Source organism: Phocoena phocoena, chromosome 3 (assembly GCF_963924675.1).
Source record: "Phocoena phocoena chromosome 3, mPhoPho1.1, whole genome shotgun sequence".
In the NCBI taxonomy this organism is placed as follows: domain Eukaryota; kingdom Metazoa; phylum Chordata; class Mammalia; order Artiodactyla; family Phocoenidae; genus Phocoena; species Phocoena phocoena.
In genome coordinates, this window is record NC_089221.1 from 56107867 (window position 1) to 56126526 (window position 18660).

Genomic DNA, 18660 nt, shown 5'->3' on the forward strand with positions numbered 1-18660 from the left:
CCATGAGGATTTTAAAGTATTTTTCATTCAGCTACAATTATTGAATAAATTGCAAAAAATAAGATGATTTTTGCATTCTGAGTTTTTTTTTTTTACTTTGTGTGTTTACTTTCCGCTCTTTTCAAATTTAATTGTATGCATTTGGTGACAAACATCTTTAATCAATTCACAATCTAATGATTTTTTTTTAACAGAATATTGAATAATACAAAACAGTAAGAAAAGAATGGATGAGGAACCTGAAAGAACTAAGCGATGGGAAGGAGGCTATGAAAGAACATGGTAAGTAGGGCATTATTACTTTCCCTTCCCTTTTAGATGTTGTTTTGGGTTTTGTTTTTGTTTTTACAACTTTATTGAAGTATATTTTACACATGTTAACATTCACCTGTTTCTTATGTATAATTCAGTGATTTTTAGAAAATTTACTGGATTGTGCAATCATCAACATAAATCAGTTTTAGAACATTTTTACCACCCCAGTAATATCCCTCATGTCCATTTACAATTCATTCCATTCCCACCTCCAGTCCTTGGCAACTACTGTGTGCTTTCTGTTTCTCTAGATTTGCCCTTTCTGGACATTTCATGTAAATGTAATCATATAATATGTGGTCAGTTGTGTCTGACTTCTTTAACTGAACATACTGTTTCAAGTTCATCCATGTTGTCGCATGAATCAGTAATTCATTTCTTTTTATTGCTGAATAGTATTCTGTTAATATGTTTATGCCATGTTCTTATTCATCCTTTCACCATTTGATGGACATTTAGATTGTCTATAATTTTTGGCTGTTATGAATAATGCAGCTGTGAACATTCAGGTGCAAATCTTCGTGTGGACATATGTTTTCATTTCTCTTGGGTTGATAAAATTTTAGCTTATCTTTTCAAACAAGTAATTATTGCTTACAGGGAGATTCTTAAAGAAGATGAATCAGGATCACTTAAAGCTACAATAGAAGACATTCTCTTCAAAGCAAAGAGAAAAAGGTAGGTAAACTTTGTGTGTGTTACAAAAGGTAAAATATATTCCTTTAGGTGTTTCTGTCCACTTATGGCCACTCCTTGGTACTTCATTTGAGCTGTGTTTCAGGGAAACTGACTTGTAGCCTTCTAAATAGGGGGAAGGAGCCAGCAACCTAGTGCCTCATCAGGGAAATTGATCTTCAGGGACTGTCCAAAATGCCCATTATATGCATCCATAAGTTAATGATTTATTTCACTAAAAAAATGCAGGTTAGTTGAAAAGTTGTAATGATTTTTCAGGTAGTAGATGGTATTCCATTAAAATGTTTGCATAATTTTAACAGGGTATTTGAGCACCATGGACAAGTTCGACTTGGAATGGTATGTTATTCTTTTTTCCTTTTCTGGTACAGGACTAGTTTGAGTTAGAGAAACATTCTGGCTTAATAGAATAAACAACAGTAAAACAAACTTTTTAAGGGAATATATTAAAAATATATGTGTAGAATATGTGAATACTAAATGATATTTTTACTTCTTGATCAAAAATGTATTTGAAAATTGTTCTTTTGGGGATTTTTTTTGGTAGATGCGCCATCTTTATGTGGTAGTAGATGGATCAAGAACAATGGAAGACCAGGATTTAAAGCCCAATAGACTGACATGTACTTTAAAGGTATACTAAAATTATTCTAATTTATACTACATGTGAGGAAGGATGCTGAATTCTGTAAAAGAAATGGTTTTAAAGAAAGCAATCTTTTTTTTTTTTTTGAGCTAATACAAACTATAGCTAAGTAGAAGTGCTACCGGATCATTTACAGAAATGGTATACCAAAATAGCTAATTATTTATGCTCTTAATTCCACTCCGTGTTAGGATCTCGCTTTGTCAGTTATCCCTTTCTTTATTGAATCTTCATTCTCCTTTGACTTACTTGAGTCAATCTCCTCAGCTTATAAACACATTCAGATTATTCCTAATTTATTAAAACCCATCCTCAATTTTGCTTATTCTCCTGTTTGTCTTTATTGGATCTTTTCCTTGTTTAGATTGTTTCTGTCTTATATGTCCAAATGGTTCCATCTTTCAAGGCCTAGTTCAAACCTATCTCATCACTTACCGTTTCAAATTCAGGTTTATTTAATATTTTAATTTTTATTTATTTAATATTTCAAAATTTATTATTTTTTATTTATTTAATATTTTTACTTCTGAACATTTTTTGAAAATCTATAAACTTAAAAATCAGTAGAAACAATGCTTCATAAATAGATTTCACAGGCACTTCCCTGGTGGTGCAGTGGTTAAGAATCCACCTGCCAATGCAGGGCACACGGGTTCAGTCCCTGGTCCAGGAAGATCCCACATGCTGTGGAGCAACAAAACCTGTGCGCCACAACTACTGAAGCCCGCACTCTAGAGCCTGCGAGCCACAACTACTGAAGCCCGCGTGCCACAACTACTGAAGCCCACATGCCTAGAGCCTGTGCTCCGCAACAAGAGAAGGCACCACAATGAGAACCCTGCGCACCGCAATGAAGAGTAGCCCCTGCTCGCTGCAACTAGAGAAACCCCACGTGCAGTAACGAAGACCCAAAGCAGCCAAAAACAAATAAATTAATTTAAAAAAAAAAAGATTGCACAAAACCTGTTTTCTGTGGTTGTTGTTTTTCCCTTATCTAGTATTTCCTTTTTATTTTCTTTGAACAGTTGTTGGAATACTTCGTAGAGGAATATTTTGATCAAAATCCTATTAGTCAGGTATGTAGATAAGTGATGTAATTCAGAATTAGCATCCTGATATTATTGCCAAATATAATTTATTTTTTAAAACATTGTACATATATTCTGTTGGTGATTAAGTGATTCAGATTGTGTATAAGTTTCTGGGACACTTAGCAATGAAAAGCAAGATAACTCTAGAAGTTAATGTACAGTGAACACATAGCTCAGTTTATATCAGAAGTTTCTCATGTTACTTATTCCTTTTGTAATTGGTCATTTATTTTAGTTACATACATTCTTATCAAGAAGAAATAATTTGTTAAATTAATAATCATTTTTGTTTTTATTTTGAGATTGGAATAATTGTAACAAAGAGTAAAAGAGCTGAAAAACTGACTGAACTCTCAGGTATGCATAAAATTACCTCTATAGCACTCAAGGACTTGGCTTTATTTACCCAACCTTGTAACTCTGTTTGTAAGGTTGCCTAATAAGTAAAATGAAGCCTTTCTGCAGGCTCTTTAGGTAAAACACTTAAAAAACCCTCTGTTAAACTCTTGGTCTCTAAAATGACCTGTTTTTTTGTTTGATTTTGTCGCCCACGCGGCATGAGGGGATCTTAGTTCCCCAACCAGGGATCAAACCCGTGTCCCCTGCAATGGAAGCGCAGAGTCTTAACCACTGGACTGCCAGGGAAGTCCCTAAAATGACCTGTTTTAAATTGAGTTCTGTTTTTTCATTTTTTTTTTTTTTAACTTGAGTTCTGCACAGTCATGAATAGTATTATAATGAATGTAAGTGTGTTTATTCTTATCCTGAAAGCATTAAGATAAAATTATTTTAACCATTCAGAAGATCCACTTAATCTTAAAATTAATTTTTTAATTTTTTGTTCTCTAAAGAACAAAGAGTAAACAAATTGAATTGTAGTTGTTAATGATTAGATTTTCTGCTTGCATGACATGCCTAACTGAATTTTATTCTCTTAAGAGATAATAATGGCAGATTTTATTTGCTTTGGTATATGTGCCATTGCAAACTTACATCACTAATTCTATTTTATTTTCTGTAAAATACACTGTCCCTTAAATGTGGTTCTCAACCTTTCATCCTCACCAATACACATAAAATTGACACACTTCCATCATTAGTAATTTTTCATTATGAAATTAGTAGTGAAGTGTATGTTAGCCTGGGGTCATCCCGGAAACTCAGTTGGAAGTAATCCAGAAAATCACAAACTAGCTTAAGGGCAAAGGGGAAATTACTGGCTCATGTTGAAAGGTGGGCTGACTTCACATATAGTTGTTTCTGTCTGGCTTCATTCTCTGATAGGTTTTCTGAGAGGTGAAAAGACGTCTATTAATAGCCCAAGTCTACATGACCCTCCTAGTCCGTAGCCTCAGCACAGGTTCCAAAGAGGACTCTTATTGACTCTGATTATGATCTGCGCATCCATGAGCCGTCAAAGTAGCCAAGGGAATGAAGTATTTTGTTGGTAGGCCTGGATTACATGTCTGTGTCTGGAGTAGGTTAGAAGCAGGGTAAGTTCCATTTGAACCACGTAGTCTAAACTGGATTCTTATACAGTGAAGGAAGGATAGTTCCCCTAAGAAAAAGATGTAGGGCCGACCCTCTTGCATGCCCCCTACCCCAAGTTAATAGTAATATTCTATGGGTGCACAGAGATGAAAAATCCTCTGGTGATTCTTATAGGCCTCTTGAAAGTACCCTCTCTTCCTCTGAACAGAATCACTGCTATAAACCACACTGACAGTAACGTAAGTATGCTTTTTTTCTATACTCATAACACAGTAGGAGATAAAAAATTTTTTTGTATGTTATGGTAGAAAGAAAAGTGGATAGAGAGCCAGAAGATTTTGAGTGTTGGTCCTGCCACTGGGTAGGCATATGTCTTTGGGCAAATCACTTAACTTATTAGATTTGTTTCTCAGTTATGAAATGAAGGAATTAGACTTAGGTACTTTTCATTTCTAAAATTTTATGATTCCAAGAATAAATACTTGCAGTATATAGCTGACCCTTGAACAACTTGAGAATTGGGAATGCTGACCCTCTGCACAGTTGAAAATCTGCATATAACTTTACAGTCGGTGCTGTTTCAGTGGCTCCACCTCCGTGAGTTCAACCAGCTGCAGTTCATGTAGTACTGTAGCACATACTTAGTGAAAAAAAATCTGCATATGAGTAGACCCACATAATTCAAACACGTACTGTTCAAGGGTCCACTGTATATTAACTATGGCAAATGGTTAATATTTTAAAGCTTATTCAAATAAATAAGAACACCAAGAAGCTCCAAGTAGATGTATGGGCAAAGAAGATAAACAGTGCATGCCAGAAAAAAAGAGGAATTAAATAACTATTAAAAAAGACAGTTTAGCCAAACTAGTGTTAAAAAAAAAAAAAGCCCACTCAACAACATTTTACATATTTTAAATGACCAAAATGAAGTTTCAAAAGCAGTATATGGCTTGCTGAACCACGGAGAAACTGGTACTTATAATGCTGATAGTCTGGTTAATTCGTTTAACATTTTCTGGAAAAGAGCCATAAAAATGTCCCTTGGAGGACTTCCCTGGTGGTCCTGTGGTTAGGACTCCACACTTTCATTGCTGAGGGCACGGGTTCAATCCCTGGTCGGGGAACTAAGATCCCGCAAGCCGTGTGGCACGGTGAAGAGGGAAAAAAAAAGGTATTAAAAAAAATATATTCCTTGAAGTATACTTAGGAAATGTTATGAAAGAAGAAAAAGCCTCACTCTACAAATATACTGTCTGGAGTGGTATGTATTGGGTTGGCCAAAAAGTTCGTTCGGGGTTTTCCGATGATGTTACAGAAAAACCTGAACGAACTCTGGCCAACTCACTATAATAGTGACAAATTGGAAATTAAATGTTCAGTGGTATGAAGGTAGTTTGCTATATGATAAACTCGATGTTTCATTGTTGTTAATATGAAGACAATGTTGAAATAGGAGGAAATGTCTGAAGAATACCATATTTTATTGAACCTCAGATTCTGTCATTTGTAAGATACCTTTATTTTATGAGCCATCAAGAAGGAAACACTCTAGCAATTAACCTTTGATACAATGTCAAATGATACGTGAATTGTTCATACCAGCTGCTTGGTGGTTTGACATGCCTGTCAACTATTCTAAAGAATTTGGCAGTTTTTCTTCCCTTCATTTGTATTGGTTAGCATGAGACAGACAGTCTTTTCAGATGTTATTTCAATAACAACGTAACACAGTTTTGTCTCTGTGGAAATCCTCTTTCTTGGGTCTTATAAAGTGCTTGTTTTTTACCCCTGAAGAAAAAAATGGAATTGCAGGCATTCTTCTATCAATGAGTTTTTGCTTCACCAATAACAAATTTACACCTCACTGTTCTGTTCCATGCCTTTCTACATAAAAATATAACCGTCTGTATTAGCCTTTCTAAAAACACTTTAAATCGCAGTTAAACTCAACATGAACAGCACAAACAATGCACATGATACAGTTGAAGCAGCAACACATCAACAGCATTCATAGGTTCGCACTTGAGCAGGCAGTGACAGCTGTGTCACAAACGCTGCCTGGCTGCCAGTGATTGTAAGACACATCGTGATTTCAGAGATGTTAAAATGTGAACATATATTAGTATTAAAAATGATGAAATAGGAAATATTAAGAGTAAAAATATATGCCACTCTAGGTTAATATTATTAAAATGTGTGCTAATAGATTATTTGTATTCTGTTTTTTCAGTACGAATGAGACTATATAACAAAACATTTCTGATGAAAGTGCAACTTGCTGATAAGAACCTGCTATATAAAAAATAAAATAAAATTCAAAAATTGAAAAAAAATTGCAACTTGCTAAAAATGTAAATCAAAGGGATTCTGTTGTTTAACATCATAGATATGTAAATTTGGGAGAAAGGTAAATTTATATAACGTATATATAGATTATTTTTATTAAAAGTAGATTATTCCATTTCTATTTTAGGAAACTCAAGGAAACACGTAATATCTTTGAAGAAAGCTGTAGATATGACTTGCCATGGAGAGCCATCTCTTTATAACTCCTTAAGCATGGCTATGCAGACTCTAAAGTTAGTATTTTACACTTATTGTTTATAATTTATTTCAAAGTGTTTTGAATGAGTTAAGTTGAAATGATAATATAATATGTTAATATGCGTCTCCATAAACCCAGCTGTAATGAAATCATTATTGAAAGAAATATGTAATGTCATTTATAATGTTTAGTATGGTGTTGGTAAGTAATTTTTATTTTACATTTTAGTTGCTGAGGTATATCCTTAAAGGTTTTAGAAAAATATAATTAAAGCTGTAGTAATATTAGTAGTACAAAAGAAATATAAAAATATTTTATTGAAAATTGATTGTATGTGGAATTTAATGTGGTATAATAACTGAGTTTGTTGTACATTGGTTTTTATTAACTTATTTTGTAATACATCTATAAATTAATAGCACTTTTCTAGCAAGTTTAACTATGTGGAATATAGTTAAAGCCCCAAAGAAAGTATTCAATATATTTAAAGCTTATATATTTTATCCCTGGATAGTCTGTCCTGACTCAGATTTTTATACCTTTATACGATACTTTTTTAGTTTTGAAGTAGATGAGAAGGAGGTAACACACATAGTGACGGTAGGCACAATAGCAGCATCCACAAGTGAAAGCTGAGCCTAACAATGGAAATATAAGCAGGAAAGCTATAAATAATTGATAAAGTTGCTCTAAAAAGCATAGAAATATCTATTTGGTATAGAGGAGAACAGATCACATCTTAAAATCCCGTACACCATCATTGAATTAAATGGTACACAAACATTACTGTTTATGAATATTATGACTGAATCAACATGAGATTAAATTGTCTTTAACAAAGAAGTATGTTACTATTTTCAAGCCACACATATGCACCTTAAAGTTGATTCCTATGGTATTGTCACACTTTCCAATGTACACTTTAGACTTTGTATGAAACAAATCTATGAGACTGTAAGCTTCATGATGTCAGGAACCTTGTTGGTCTTGTTTATCACTTTATCCCCAGAACTTAAAAGAGTATTCAAGAAATGTTTATTGAATGAATAAGTGAATCAATGAATTTTTTTTAAGTGTGTAGCTAATTTTAGAAAAACTGGCATTAAGGTTTTTAGAGTATACTCACAATTCATTCCTTTGTAATGTTGAAATAAATGGGGTTATTCTGTAGTCTAAGTGTGTAAACCATGGGTACTATTGTTTCTGAGTTTTTTATCAGTGTAATTTGTTATACCTAACTGGAGTGGTTTTTATCTTTCTTTAGACACATGCCCGGACATACAAGTAGAGAAGTCCTAATCATCTTTAGCAGTCTCACAACCTGTGATCCATCTAATATCTATGATCTAATCAAGGTAGGACCAATAATTTCTTCATAATCAAAATCAAAGTTACAACTCTAAAGAGAATTCTATAGTGAATTTATTACTAGTTTTCAGAACATTCTATTTTTCAAACACATTAATTATTCAATTTTTTTTCTTCCCTCAAAACTCACCATTTACTTGGATTTTACGAAGACCCTAAAGGCAGCTAAAATTAGAGTGTCTGTTATTGGATTGTCTGCAGAGGTTCGGGTTTGCACTGTGCTTGCTCGTGAAACTGGTGGTATATATCTAGAATCTTCAATATTTACTCATAATTACTATGTAAAGTAACAGTCTATGAATTAGGATGTTTTTATATGTTTTTTAAGCTGCTAAACTTAAATCAGTTCATGTCCTGAAGTACAAAATATGGGTAGTTAGATTAAATATATCACCAATTCTATAAGATATCATCTCAGAATGCAAGGAATTTTCAGTAGTTATGTCAATGTTCAGAGGAAGCATTATAACTCTTGAAAAGCTAGAAATTTTACTATATTAATACTTAGCGAAGAACTTGTAACTTGGCTTTAATTAAATTGTAATTACAGTTATTCCTAGAGAAGTCAATTTAGAGATGTTATTTAAATAAAGTTTTTGAAAAATGATAATTTAACATAAGAATTTACTTTGAAAATGAACATTTTCAGATGGTAAAACTTTTACAGAATTATATAGAAATTACAGTTCATTCTTATGTCTGGAAAGCTGTTGTTTCTTCTCTTTTACTTCTCGTCTTGTTAGGCACATACCATGTTATTTTAGATGAAAGCCATTACAAAGAATTGCTGACACATCATGTTAGTCCTCCTCCTGCTAGCTCAAGCTCTGAATGCTCACTTATTCGTATGGGTAAGTATTTATTTTGTGTTATTTAATTAATTAATTTTTATTTTTAATTTTCTTTTTGGCCGCACCACTTGCAGGATCTTAAATAGTTCCCCAACCCGGGGTTGAACCCAGGCCACTGCAGTGAAAGTGCCAAGTCCTAACCACTGGACCTCCAGGGAATTCCCTATTTTGTGTTATTTTAAAATAGACATTTAAAAAAATATATTTTGACTCAAGCTAGACTTTCTATCTCATTTGCACAAGTTAACGTTTAAGAATTTCTTGTATTTAACTTAAATGTTTTATAATTAGAGAAAGTTATGCTGTTGAAGCAATTTTGGGAAATACAGAGAAGTAAAAAGAAAATTAAACTCACTTGTAGTCTATCACTCAAGGAACACTACTTTTTTTTTTTTAATTGTTAAGGTTAGAAAGGTATAAAGACACTGTGTTTATAGAGAAATTCTTGTATTATGAAATCAAAAAAGCTATAAAATCTGCTGTACTGTTTTATCAAAGCTGTGTAATACAATTATTATTTTATAGTAAACATTTATTTGTAAATTGAAATTGAAAAAGCCCAACTATTTTGTAATTTGTAATTGAAAAATCCCAACTTTTTCAATACAAAAAGAGACTCCTGGGGCTTCCCTGGTGGCGCAGTAGTTGAGAGTCCGCCTGCCGATGCAGGGGACGCGGGTTCGTGCCCCGGTCCGGGAAGATCCCACATGCTGTGGAGCGGCTGGGCCCGTGAGCCATGGCCGCTGAGCCTGCGTGTCCCGAGCCTGTGCTCCGCAGCGGGAGAGGCCACAGCAGTGAGAGGCCCGCGTACCAGAAAAAAAAAAAAAAAGAGAGAGAGACTCCTTGTTTAATATGCATTTTTAAACTGTCAGTGAGATGGAATGCTTTTCTGCCTTGTTTTTGGCTATTTATAGTACTGTTCAACTTCTCTTTCCTGTTTCCTCATCTCACGTGATATTAGTATCTATTTCATTGCCTGTTGCAAGGATTGAGTTAATACAGACCAAGTATTTAGAGTAATGCTTGATATAAACACTCAGTACATTTTAGATATTATGTTGGCTAATCTTTTCGATTTACTGATACATTTCCTTAGCCTATCTTAAAGTTATTTTTAAACTTATAATAATTCTCCAAATTGATTTATTAGAACCATTTAGGAATATCAACCCATTTTCAGTCACCTGATGCAAATGTTTTTTCAGTTGGTCATTTTCCTTTACATTTATTTATTTGTTTTGAAATGTAGATAGGTTTAAATTTTTTATATAGAATGAAATTCCTCTTTTTTTATGGTTTCTGCTTTTCTTAGACTTGTTTTCAGAATTTAAAAATATATATGGAAAATAGACTACATGGGTTTGGACATTCCAAAATTTTAAACTAGGAGTATGTTCTTATATAAAATGAAAGGAGACTATATTATAGACTCCTCTGTTATATCAGAAAGTATTTAAAAATTACACACATTTTCTTTTTAAAAAGCAGTGTGTGTTAAGCGTTGTTAAATTAGAAAATATGGATATGAACTTTAGAATCTGAGGCCATATATATGGACAGATCTTTCCCCCATTTCCTCTACTATTAATTCTTTTTTAAACTGGGAACTACTGTCAGTTTGACCGTGCTATAATAAACATATCTAAAAGTCAGGAAAGAGAACTTTTGCACAACTTAGTGGGCTTTCTGGTAGGAACATTTTTAGGTTTCTATTACTAGAATTTTTCTGTTTCCTTGAGGAAAAAAAAAGTAATACATTTTCTTCTGTGAAGGATTTCCTCAGCATACCATTGCTTCTCTGTCTGATCAAGATGCAAAACCCTCTTTCAGTATGGCGTAAGTAAAAACCTTGAAATTGTCCGTGATAATGTTGTTACATTGTTAAGTCCTTCCTGTAAGTTATAAATTTAAAAGATGGACTTGAAATGTAATGGCTTTTGTAGAAGATTACTTTCTATGCAGCTGTAAAAAGGAGTGAAAACTATATATACTCCTGTAATATTACTAAGTAAAACAGTAAGGTAGAGAAAAGTGTATAGTGTGCTACCGATCATCTAAGAAGAGGGTGGAGGTTTGAGTAGATACACATACTTGTTTATATTAATAATAAAAATAGTAATGAAACCAAAAAGTAAAAAAATGTTTACTAATGCAATGTGTGGAGAAAGGCAAAGAGACAGGTCCTAGACTTTTCTGCATATAACTTGTTTTAACTTTGGAGCTTTACATTTTACATAATTATAAAACAAAAGTAAACTTAAGAAAGTAAGTCTTAAAACTCATAAATAAGACTACTGTCTTTAGCTATAAAAGTGTAATAGGGACTAGATTTACACTTCTGTCTCCTTGCAGAAAACCAAACAAAATATACAAAACTGTAGTTTTTGTATATTGGACAACAGGCAGTGCAAATAATGATCCCTGCAAGACGAGAAACAAATGAGGTGGGCCCTATGATTGCAGCTTACTGCCTAGAGAGAATTTCCAGGCTGCTGTGCAGGGAGGGAAGACACACACAGAACCAGGAGGTTTTGCTCCGTTCAGAAACAAAGTTCAGAGTTTGGGGGGTGGGGGGGTGGAAGCGGCTACCATTTTGCAGGGCAGAGTACTCGAGAGTAAAGAGCTGCACAGAGAGCTCTGGAGAGCTTCCTCTGAAGCTCCCCATGAGTCATTAGCTGTATGTTGATCTGTACATTCCTGCTGGGAATCTCCTGGAGGCCGGGAAAAGAACTGGAGAGGAGCAGCAGAACAATCCCTAGAGCTCACACGGGGCAGGGAGTAGTTCATGTTACCACCAGTCAGTGTGGAAAGGCCTCTTAACACCGCAGGCATTGAATAGAGTCCACAGTAATGAAACCAAGTTAACTTTAGACTAGCAGCTGTTCTGGACAGCCTAACAAACTTGAAAGCAAGTCTTGGCATCATACTATTTCACAGTTACGAAAGTATATTCCAGAAAAGCCACAGTGTATTTAAGGCAATGCAAAAAAAAATCCAGCACCCAAAACAGAGCAAAATTCACAATATCTGGCAACCAATCAAAAATTACCAGTCATGCAAAGAAGTAGGAAAGTATGACCCATAACAAGGAGAAAAATCGTAGAATGGAAACATATCCAGAAATAACACAGTTGATAGAAGTAATAGGTTTGGTGTTAAAATAATTATTGTAAATATACTCCATATGCTCAGGAAAGTTGAGGAGTACATGAGTATGATAGGAGATATGGAAAATAGAAAAAAGACCCCAATCAAATTTCTAGAGATGAAGAATACAGTGTTTTAGATGAGAAATAAGCTGGATTAGGATTAACAGCAGATTAGTCACTGAAGAAGAGAAGGTGAGTGAATTCAAAGACATTAATGGAAACTATTCAAAACAAAATGCAAAGAGGAAAAAAGACAAAAATGAACAGAGTGTAAGTGAGCAGTGAAACAACTTGAAGGTTTTAAAATCAGAGTGGCTTTTGCTCTAACTGCTCACATCTTTATATATCACTTTTTAAAAAGTAATGTTTCCCCCCACAGGCATCTGGATAGCAACACTGAGCCAGGACTTACATTAGGAGGCTATTTCTGCCCACAGTGTCGGGCAAAGTACTGTGAGCTTCCTGTTGAATGTAAAATCTGTGGTAAGAAACCAACTGTTCATGATCCAGTAAATTAATCTTGAATAATTTCTTACCTATATTGCTATTAAAATAAATATAAATATTAAGCTCTGCCTATGTTTCTGGATTTAATCTGTGAAAAAAGACATAGATTACTTTTTTTCATTGTATGCTTAGTACTCCATTTAAAAAAATAAACATGGCATTCTAAAAGAGTTTCCTAATTCTCTTTCTGAAAAAAATTATGTTCTTTAAAGGCAGTGCAGTAGATCTAGTAGACGTTTTTGCAGCTCTTCATAAAATAAATATATATAAGGAGAATGAGAAGTTAAAGTAACAGAATTGTAGAATTTTATTTAATTTATAAGTAAGGAAATATGCCAAGAGAGGTCACATACTTAGTGACAGAACTAAGACTCCATCCTGGAGTCTCCTTTTATGGCCACAGGTAAACTAAAGAAATGAATGCCTGCAATCCTAAAAAAAAAGAACTTGAAAATATTTAGCCTAAGTTATATCATTTGACATTTCAGCCATCATCTTTATGAGGTTTGGGTTATTAAATATGTCTTTCTGCTTTATGTGTTAGGTCTTACTTTGGTGTCTGCTCCCCACTTGGCACGGTCTTACCATCACTTATTTCCTTTGGATGCTTTTCAAGATATTCCCCTGGAAGAACATAATGGAGAAAGGTATATGAGTTTTGAGTAATTTGTATCTGTTACAAGTGATAATGTTTGAATATATTGTTACTACATTAAAAAGAGTCATATTCACTTGGTCACGATTACTGCTAATGTAGAAAATGAGGTGTAGAATGCCTTGTTTATGACTGAAATGATTCATTAAACAGATCTGGATCTCCAGAGATCTGTTAATTTCCCTAAACCCATCTATGTGTAGTAAGAGTGGTGGTATGTTGGTAAATCAGCTCTCCAAAAAGAAAAAAAAAAAAAGCCCTGATTTGTAGCATTTGCTGATTTCCATGGTGTAAAACTGGAAGATTTATCCAGAAGGCCTAATATCAAAATAATATAAAAAATAAAGAAAAGATCAAATGAAGAGTATGAAAGAAATATTCAAGGATATTTTCTACTGTCGAAGGAAAAAATTTTCTAGATTGAAAGGGACTGTCAAGTGCCTGACATATTGAAGGCAGACCTGCACTAAAGTGTATCATTGTGAAATTTCAGAATACACAGCAAAATACTAACCCTAAACATTTCTGGAGAGGGAGAATTGGGTCACATGACCTGGAATTAAAATTGTTTGGCTTCTTGTGAGCAACACTGGATGCTGACAGGGAGCAATTTCCTTCAAAATTTGGAATGAGAATTATTACCAACCTGAATTATATACCTAGCCAAGGTATTTAAATGTAGGTAGAATAGGAACTTCCCTGGCAGTCCAGTGGTTAAGACTCCGTGCTTCCAATGCAGGGGGTGTGGGTTTGATCTCCGGTCAGGGAACTAAGTTCCCACATGACACGCAGCGCAGCCAAAAAAAAATATGTAGGTAGATTAAAGACATTTTCAGACTTGTAAGGTCTCAAGAGACTTTCTTGGGAAGCTGTGGAAGAGATGATTCAAAAGAATTGAGAAAGAGAATGAATGAAAGAGAATAGGAATATTTACCTAATTCAAAAGTGGCTAAAGAAAGCTGTAGGATGACGTCCTAGAATGACACTTGTATGTCAGATATGGAGAACAGTCAGTCTAGTTTGGAGAAGGTCAGAATGCTCCAGGAGAGATGTCACCAGAGGATGGAAACTATAGAATTCCTGATGTAGCTGAACATAACAAGAGGATATTCAGACTTCTCAGGGATCGATTGGGGCTGAGCTAGTGGTAATTAGAAAAGTTAAGCTTATGAATAACAATACAGTTATTAACTCCAGGAGAAAGTGTTTTACAGAGAGGAAAATTTGTATGGCATGGCTCAGATGAATATGTCTATGTAGTCATAATAAACTAAACATTTAATATTGTTCTATCCAAAATGACTTAACAAATGTCATTCTCAATTCTTTCTTTGTAGTTATGTGTACCCATTGCTATTGGTTCAAGATAGTTGAAAGAGAATTAAAATCTCATCTTCTGTAGTGGCAGGATCATAGCCAATGGCCTATGAAAAAAAACCAAGAGGTAGCACTATGAGCATTTGCTCTGGAAATGAAGTGTGGGTGGGTAGGGAGAGAACTGCTCTCTTTTGTAATAAATTTTGAGAACTTTTAATTCTTTAAACCATTCCTTGAAAATTAAGCCCTTAGGCATCCATTTTTATGATAAGTTAACTTCTATCCATCTAGACTTGTACCAGCTGTCTGCTGTCTTTGGGAAAGTTGAAAAATAATCATGCAAATCATTTTCTGTAGGTCTTAATTCCCTTGCAGAATACCAGCTGAGAAATCATACTCATATTTAACCTTGATGAAAATAAAATAAAATTTGTTTAAGGAAGATTTTAAGCTGTCAGATGACCTTGGGATTTACTGTGGAATTTTCTTAAATTACTGGTATTCTTAATTCTTTCTCCTAAAAATCATATGTAAAGATAATTACAGTTGACCCTTGAACAACACGGATTTGCAATGGTCCACATACTTGTAGATTTTTTCCATAAACACATACTACAGTACATGATCCACAGTTGGTTGAATCCTCGGATGTGGAACTGCTGATATGGAGGGTCAGAGAGCCAGAGTGCCAACTGTAAAGTTATACTCAGATTTTTGACCTCAGGGATTGGTACCCCTAGCCTGCGTGTTGTTCAAGGGTCAACTGTACTTATTAATAAGAGAATTCTTGTAGAAGTTTTCCTGAGCTATTTTAATGAGTGAGTCCTTAACAAAATGATTCTTAAACTTTCTTTTTCAGATTTTGTTATGCCTGTCAGGGGGAATTGAAAGACCAACATGTAAGTTCTTGTGCTTTGTAAATATTAAGTATTGTACAATAAATATTGAGAAAATAGTATTATAAGTTTTCAATAGATTGTTGAAGACCAGGCTCATATCAGGTTATTTCTTAGAAGTATAACAGTAGGTAGAGATAAAATGGGAGCTATTACAAACAGTTGTTTTGTAATTCTGCATTCTAATTTTGTTATAAAGATATTTTAGTAGTTTGTCTTCAGTTTGCAAGCTGAACTGAAATACTGAAATATTAGTTTGGAAATACTAGAAGTTTTTTTCTCCATGTTGTACTTTAGGCACTCATAACTCATTTTGAAGTTACTGTTTAAGGTGACCACAGACCAAAGGTTATTCCCCCATTGTGCCACTGAGAAAATATTTTTAAAAATTTTGATGGGGCCAATTTGAACATATAAACTTATATAAAGTTGCAAATAAGATAGATCACTATCTAGTTTTAATTTTTTGTTAATTTAGTTACATGTCCATATTTAAAACTATACTTTATAAACTATATAAAATATTAGTGGAAAGGATGGCTTGTTTTATTCTACTCTCACATTTCATAAAACAGTTGTATCGGAGTTTCCTGGTGGTCTAGTGATTAGGATTCGGTGCTTTCACTGCTGTGGCCCAGGTTCAATCCCTGGTTGGGGAACTGAGATCCCACAAGCCTTGAGGCATGCCAAAAAAAACCCCCAAAAAACCCAAATATATATATATAAAACCAATTAAAAAAAACAATTTTATTAAGTTTTACATGCCTCTTTGACATCAGTAGCTGCATCCTCACTAGAACCACTTTTTGACTCATTTGGAAGTTTTTAAGAAGACACCATCTTTTTTTAATAAATTTATCTTATTTTTATTTATTTTTGGCTGCGTTGGGTCTTTGCTGCTGCACGCGGGCTTTCTCTAGTTGTGACAAGCGGGGGCTGTTCTTTGTTGCAGTGCGAGGGCTTCTCATTGTGGTGTCTTCTCTTGTTGCAGAGCATGGGCTCTAGGCGCGCGGGCTTCAGTAGTTGTGGTACACGGGCTCAGTAGTTGTGGCACGTGGGCTCAGTAGTTGTGGCTCATGGGCTCTAGAGTGCAGGCTCAGTAGTTGTGGTGCACGGGCTTAGTTGCTTCGCAGCATGTGGGATCTTCCTGGACCAGGGCTCAAACCCATGTCCCCTGCACTGGCAGGCAGATTCTTAACCACTGCGCCACCAGGGAAGTCCCCAAGGGACTTTAAGGACTCAAAAACGAAGTTATTCCCTCATTTCTTTTTTTTCTTTTATAAATTTATTTATTTATTTTTGGCTGCATTGGGTCTTTGTTGCTGTGCGCAGGCTTTCTCTAGTTGCAACAAGCAGGGGCTACTCTTCATTGCGGTGCACGGGTTTCTCATTGTGGTGTCTTCTCTTGTTGCAGAGCATGGGTTCTAGGTGCGTGGGCTTTAGTAGTTGTGTCTCGTGGGCTCCAGAGTGCAGGCTCAGTAGCTGTGGCACATGGGCTTAGTTGCTTGCAGCATGTGGGATCTTCATGGACCAGGGATCAAATCAGGGATCAAATCCGTGTCCCCTGCATTGGCAGGCGGATTCTTAACCACTGAGCCACCAGGGAAGCCCCTTCCCTCATTTCTAAGGAGTACTTTTTTGGAAAAAATTAATTGCCTTCGATTTGAGAATATATAGTACATTGGAACTAATAAAGTTGGTAGGTGAGTAGGGAAAAAGTGATAGAGATATAAAAGAGCAAAGCAACTTGAATGTCTTCTAACTATGCTGTACCTAACTTTTGGAAACTACTTTTTAAATTTAGTTTTCTTCTTTTCACTGCAGGTCTATGTTTGCACTGTGTGCCAAAATGTTTTTTGTGTGGACTGTGATATTTTTGTTCATGACTCTCTCCATTGTTGTCCTGGCTGTATTCATAAGATTCCAGCTCCTTCAGCTATTTGATTCCAGCATATAATACACATTGAATGTGTTAAAAAGACATTTGCGACTGTAAATAAAATGATTCTTTAGAAGAAACTCCAGTGAAGAACAGTTCGAAAGGAAAGTCTAAGAAACCTATTACTTTAAAGCTTCCTCTGTAATGATTGGTAAAGTATTTACTTAATGGTGTATATCTAATACCGCCATTTTGGTGGTTTGTTGTCTGAGACTGGCTTACCTTTTATAGTTCAGGTTAATGAACTATCCTTGTTAGCCTCACTCAGGTTCATACCCAGGGACTGTTTAACTTAATCCCCCTCAACTTTCCTACCCTGGGTCATCAGAAAAATGTAGGTGAGAATGTATGATGAGGTCCATGTTTCAGGTTCAATGACGATATACTGTTATAGGCAGGACTCTCTCTAGGGTATACCCTTCTGAGAGTGAATCAGGTTTCCATAGCAAAGGTATGTTTATTTTAAATCTATGAACTTTAGTCACTCTAGATTGAGTTTAACTATGATATTCGTGATTTTATAAATAACAATTCTTAGTGAAGAATGTTATCAGTAAAGACAATGTAATCCCACCCTGGAGAGTCTATTCAATAAATCTTGGAGGAAGCCCAGGAATATGCATTATTTTCAGTTTTTTTTATATATATATATATACATATTCTTTTTCAGATTATTTTCCCTTATAGGTTATTAGAAAGAATTATGTATTTTTAGCAACACATGTGTGCACACACACACTAAGACATAATTTGATCAAAGTACAGATCTTTCTCCCAAGAGTCATACTGTTTGCGCCTAGACCCAAATGGTTCTTTACAAGTAAACAGACTTCGGCTCTAGGTAACCAAATTAACTGCTGTCTTCCTTCCTTTTGCTCTGTCCACAAGAGGTATCAGTGGCTTGAAGGAGATGCCTTTAACATAATCAGAATATTTTATCTCCCCCTACTTGAAGTAAAAGAAAGGCCATGAGTAGGCACCTCTTGAAAAGTTACTCAGAAATATATTAGACACACACTCACAGTACTGTATATAAAAGGGACATTGAGTGCCTTTTTGGGGGGCTGCTTTATCTCTTTCTACAATTTTGGGGTTTATTTGTATACTTGATAAGGTTAAGGTGAATATTTTAGTTAGACGTAAGGAGGAATTTCTAGTCTCAAAATTATAGAGAGAGCTTCCCTGGTGGCA

At 34.8% G+C, this 18660-nt stretch overlaps 1 protein-coding gene across 7 annotated transcripts; it reads left to right on the plus strand.

Annotated features, from left to right (window-relative positions):
* Positions 1 to 226: 226 nt before the first annotated feature.
* Positions 227 to 17487, plus strand: LOC136119935 (general transcription factor IIH subunit 2). Of its 7 annotated transcripts, none has more exons than XM_065873283.1 (15): positions 227 to 282; positions 916 to 993; positions 1314 to 1350; positions 1559 to 1645; positions 2683 to 2733; positions 3051 to 3105; positions 6716 to 6821; positions 8052 to 8142; positions 8308 to 8395; positions 8899 to 9006; positions 10779 to 10842; positions 12535 to 12638; positions 13207 to 13309; positions 15494 to 15533; positions 17355 to 17474. In XM_065873283.1, the coding sequence occupies exons 1-15, from the start codon at positions 227 to 229 to the stop codon at positions 17472 to 17474; spliced, it is 1188 nt and encodes a 395-aa protein (XP_065729355.1). The 7 variants fall into 7 exon arrangements, with proteins under 7 accessions (XP_065729355.1, XP_065729356.1, XP_065729357.1 ...); XM_065873284.1 differs by having other exon boundaries at positions 8308 to 8392; XM_065873285.1 differs by lacking the exon at positions 15494 to 15533 and having other exon boundaries at positions 17355 to 17487.
* The last annotated feature ends 1173 nt before the right edge of the window (positions 17488 to 18660 follow it).

What these genes read in the sequence shown, in the direction of transcription:
- LOC136119935 (XM_065873283.1), top strand. Translation starts at nt 227, where the DNA reads ATGGATGAGGAACCTGAAAGAACTAAGCGATGGGAAGGAGGCTATGAA. An exon ending in ATCAAAATCCTATTAGTCAG is followed by an intron (nt 2,734 to 3,050) that starts GTATGTAGATAA and finishes TTTTATTTTGAG; the next exon opens with ATTGGAATAATTGTAACAAA. An exon ending in TGTTGAATGTAAAATCTGTG is followed by an intron (nt 12,639 to 13,206) that starts GTAAGAAACCAA and finishes TTTATGTGTTAG; the next exon opens with GTCTTACTTTGGTGTCTGCT.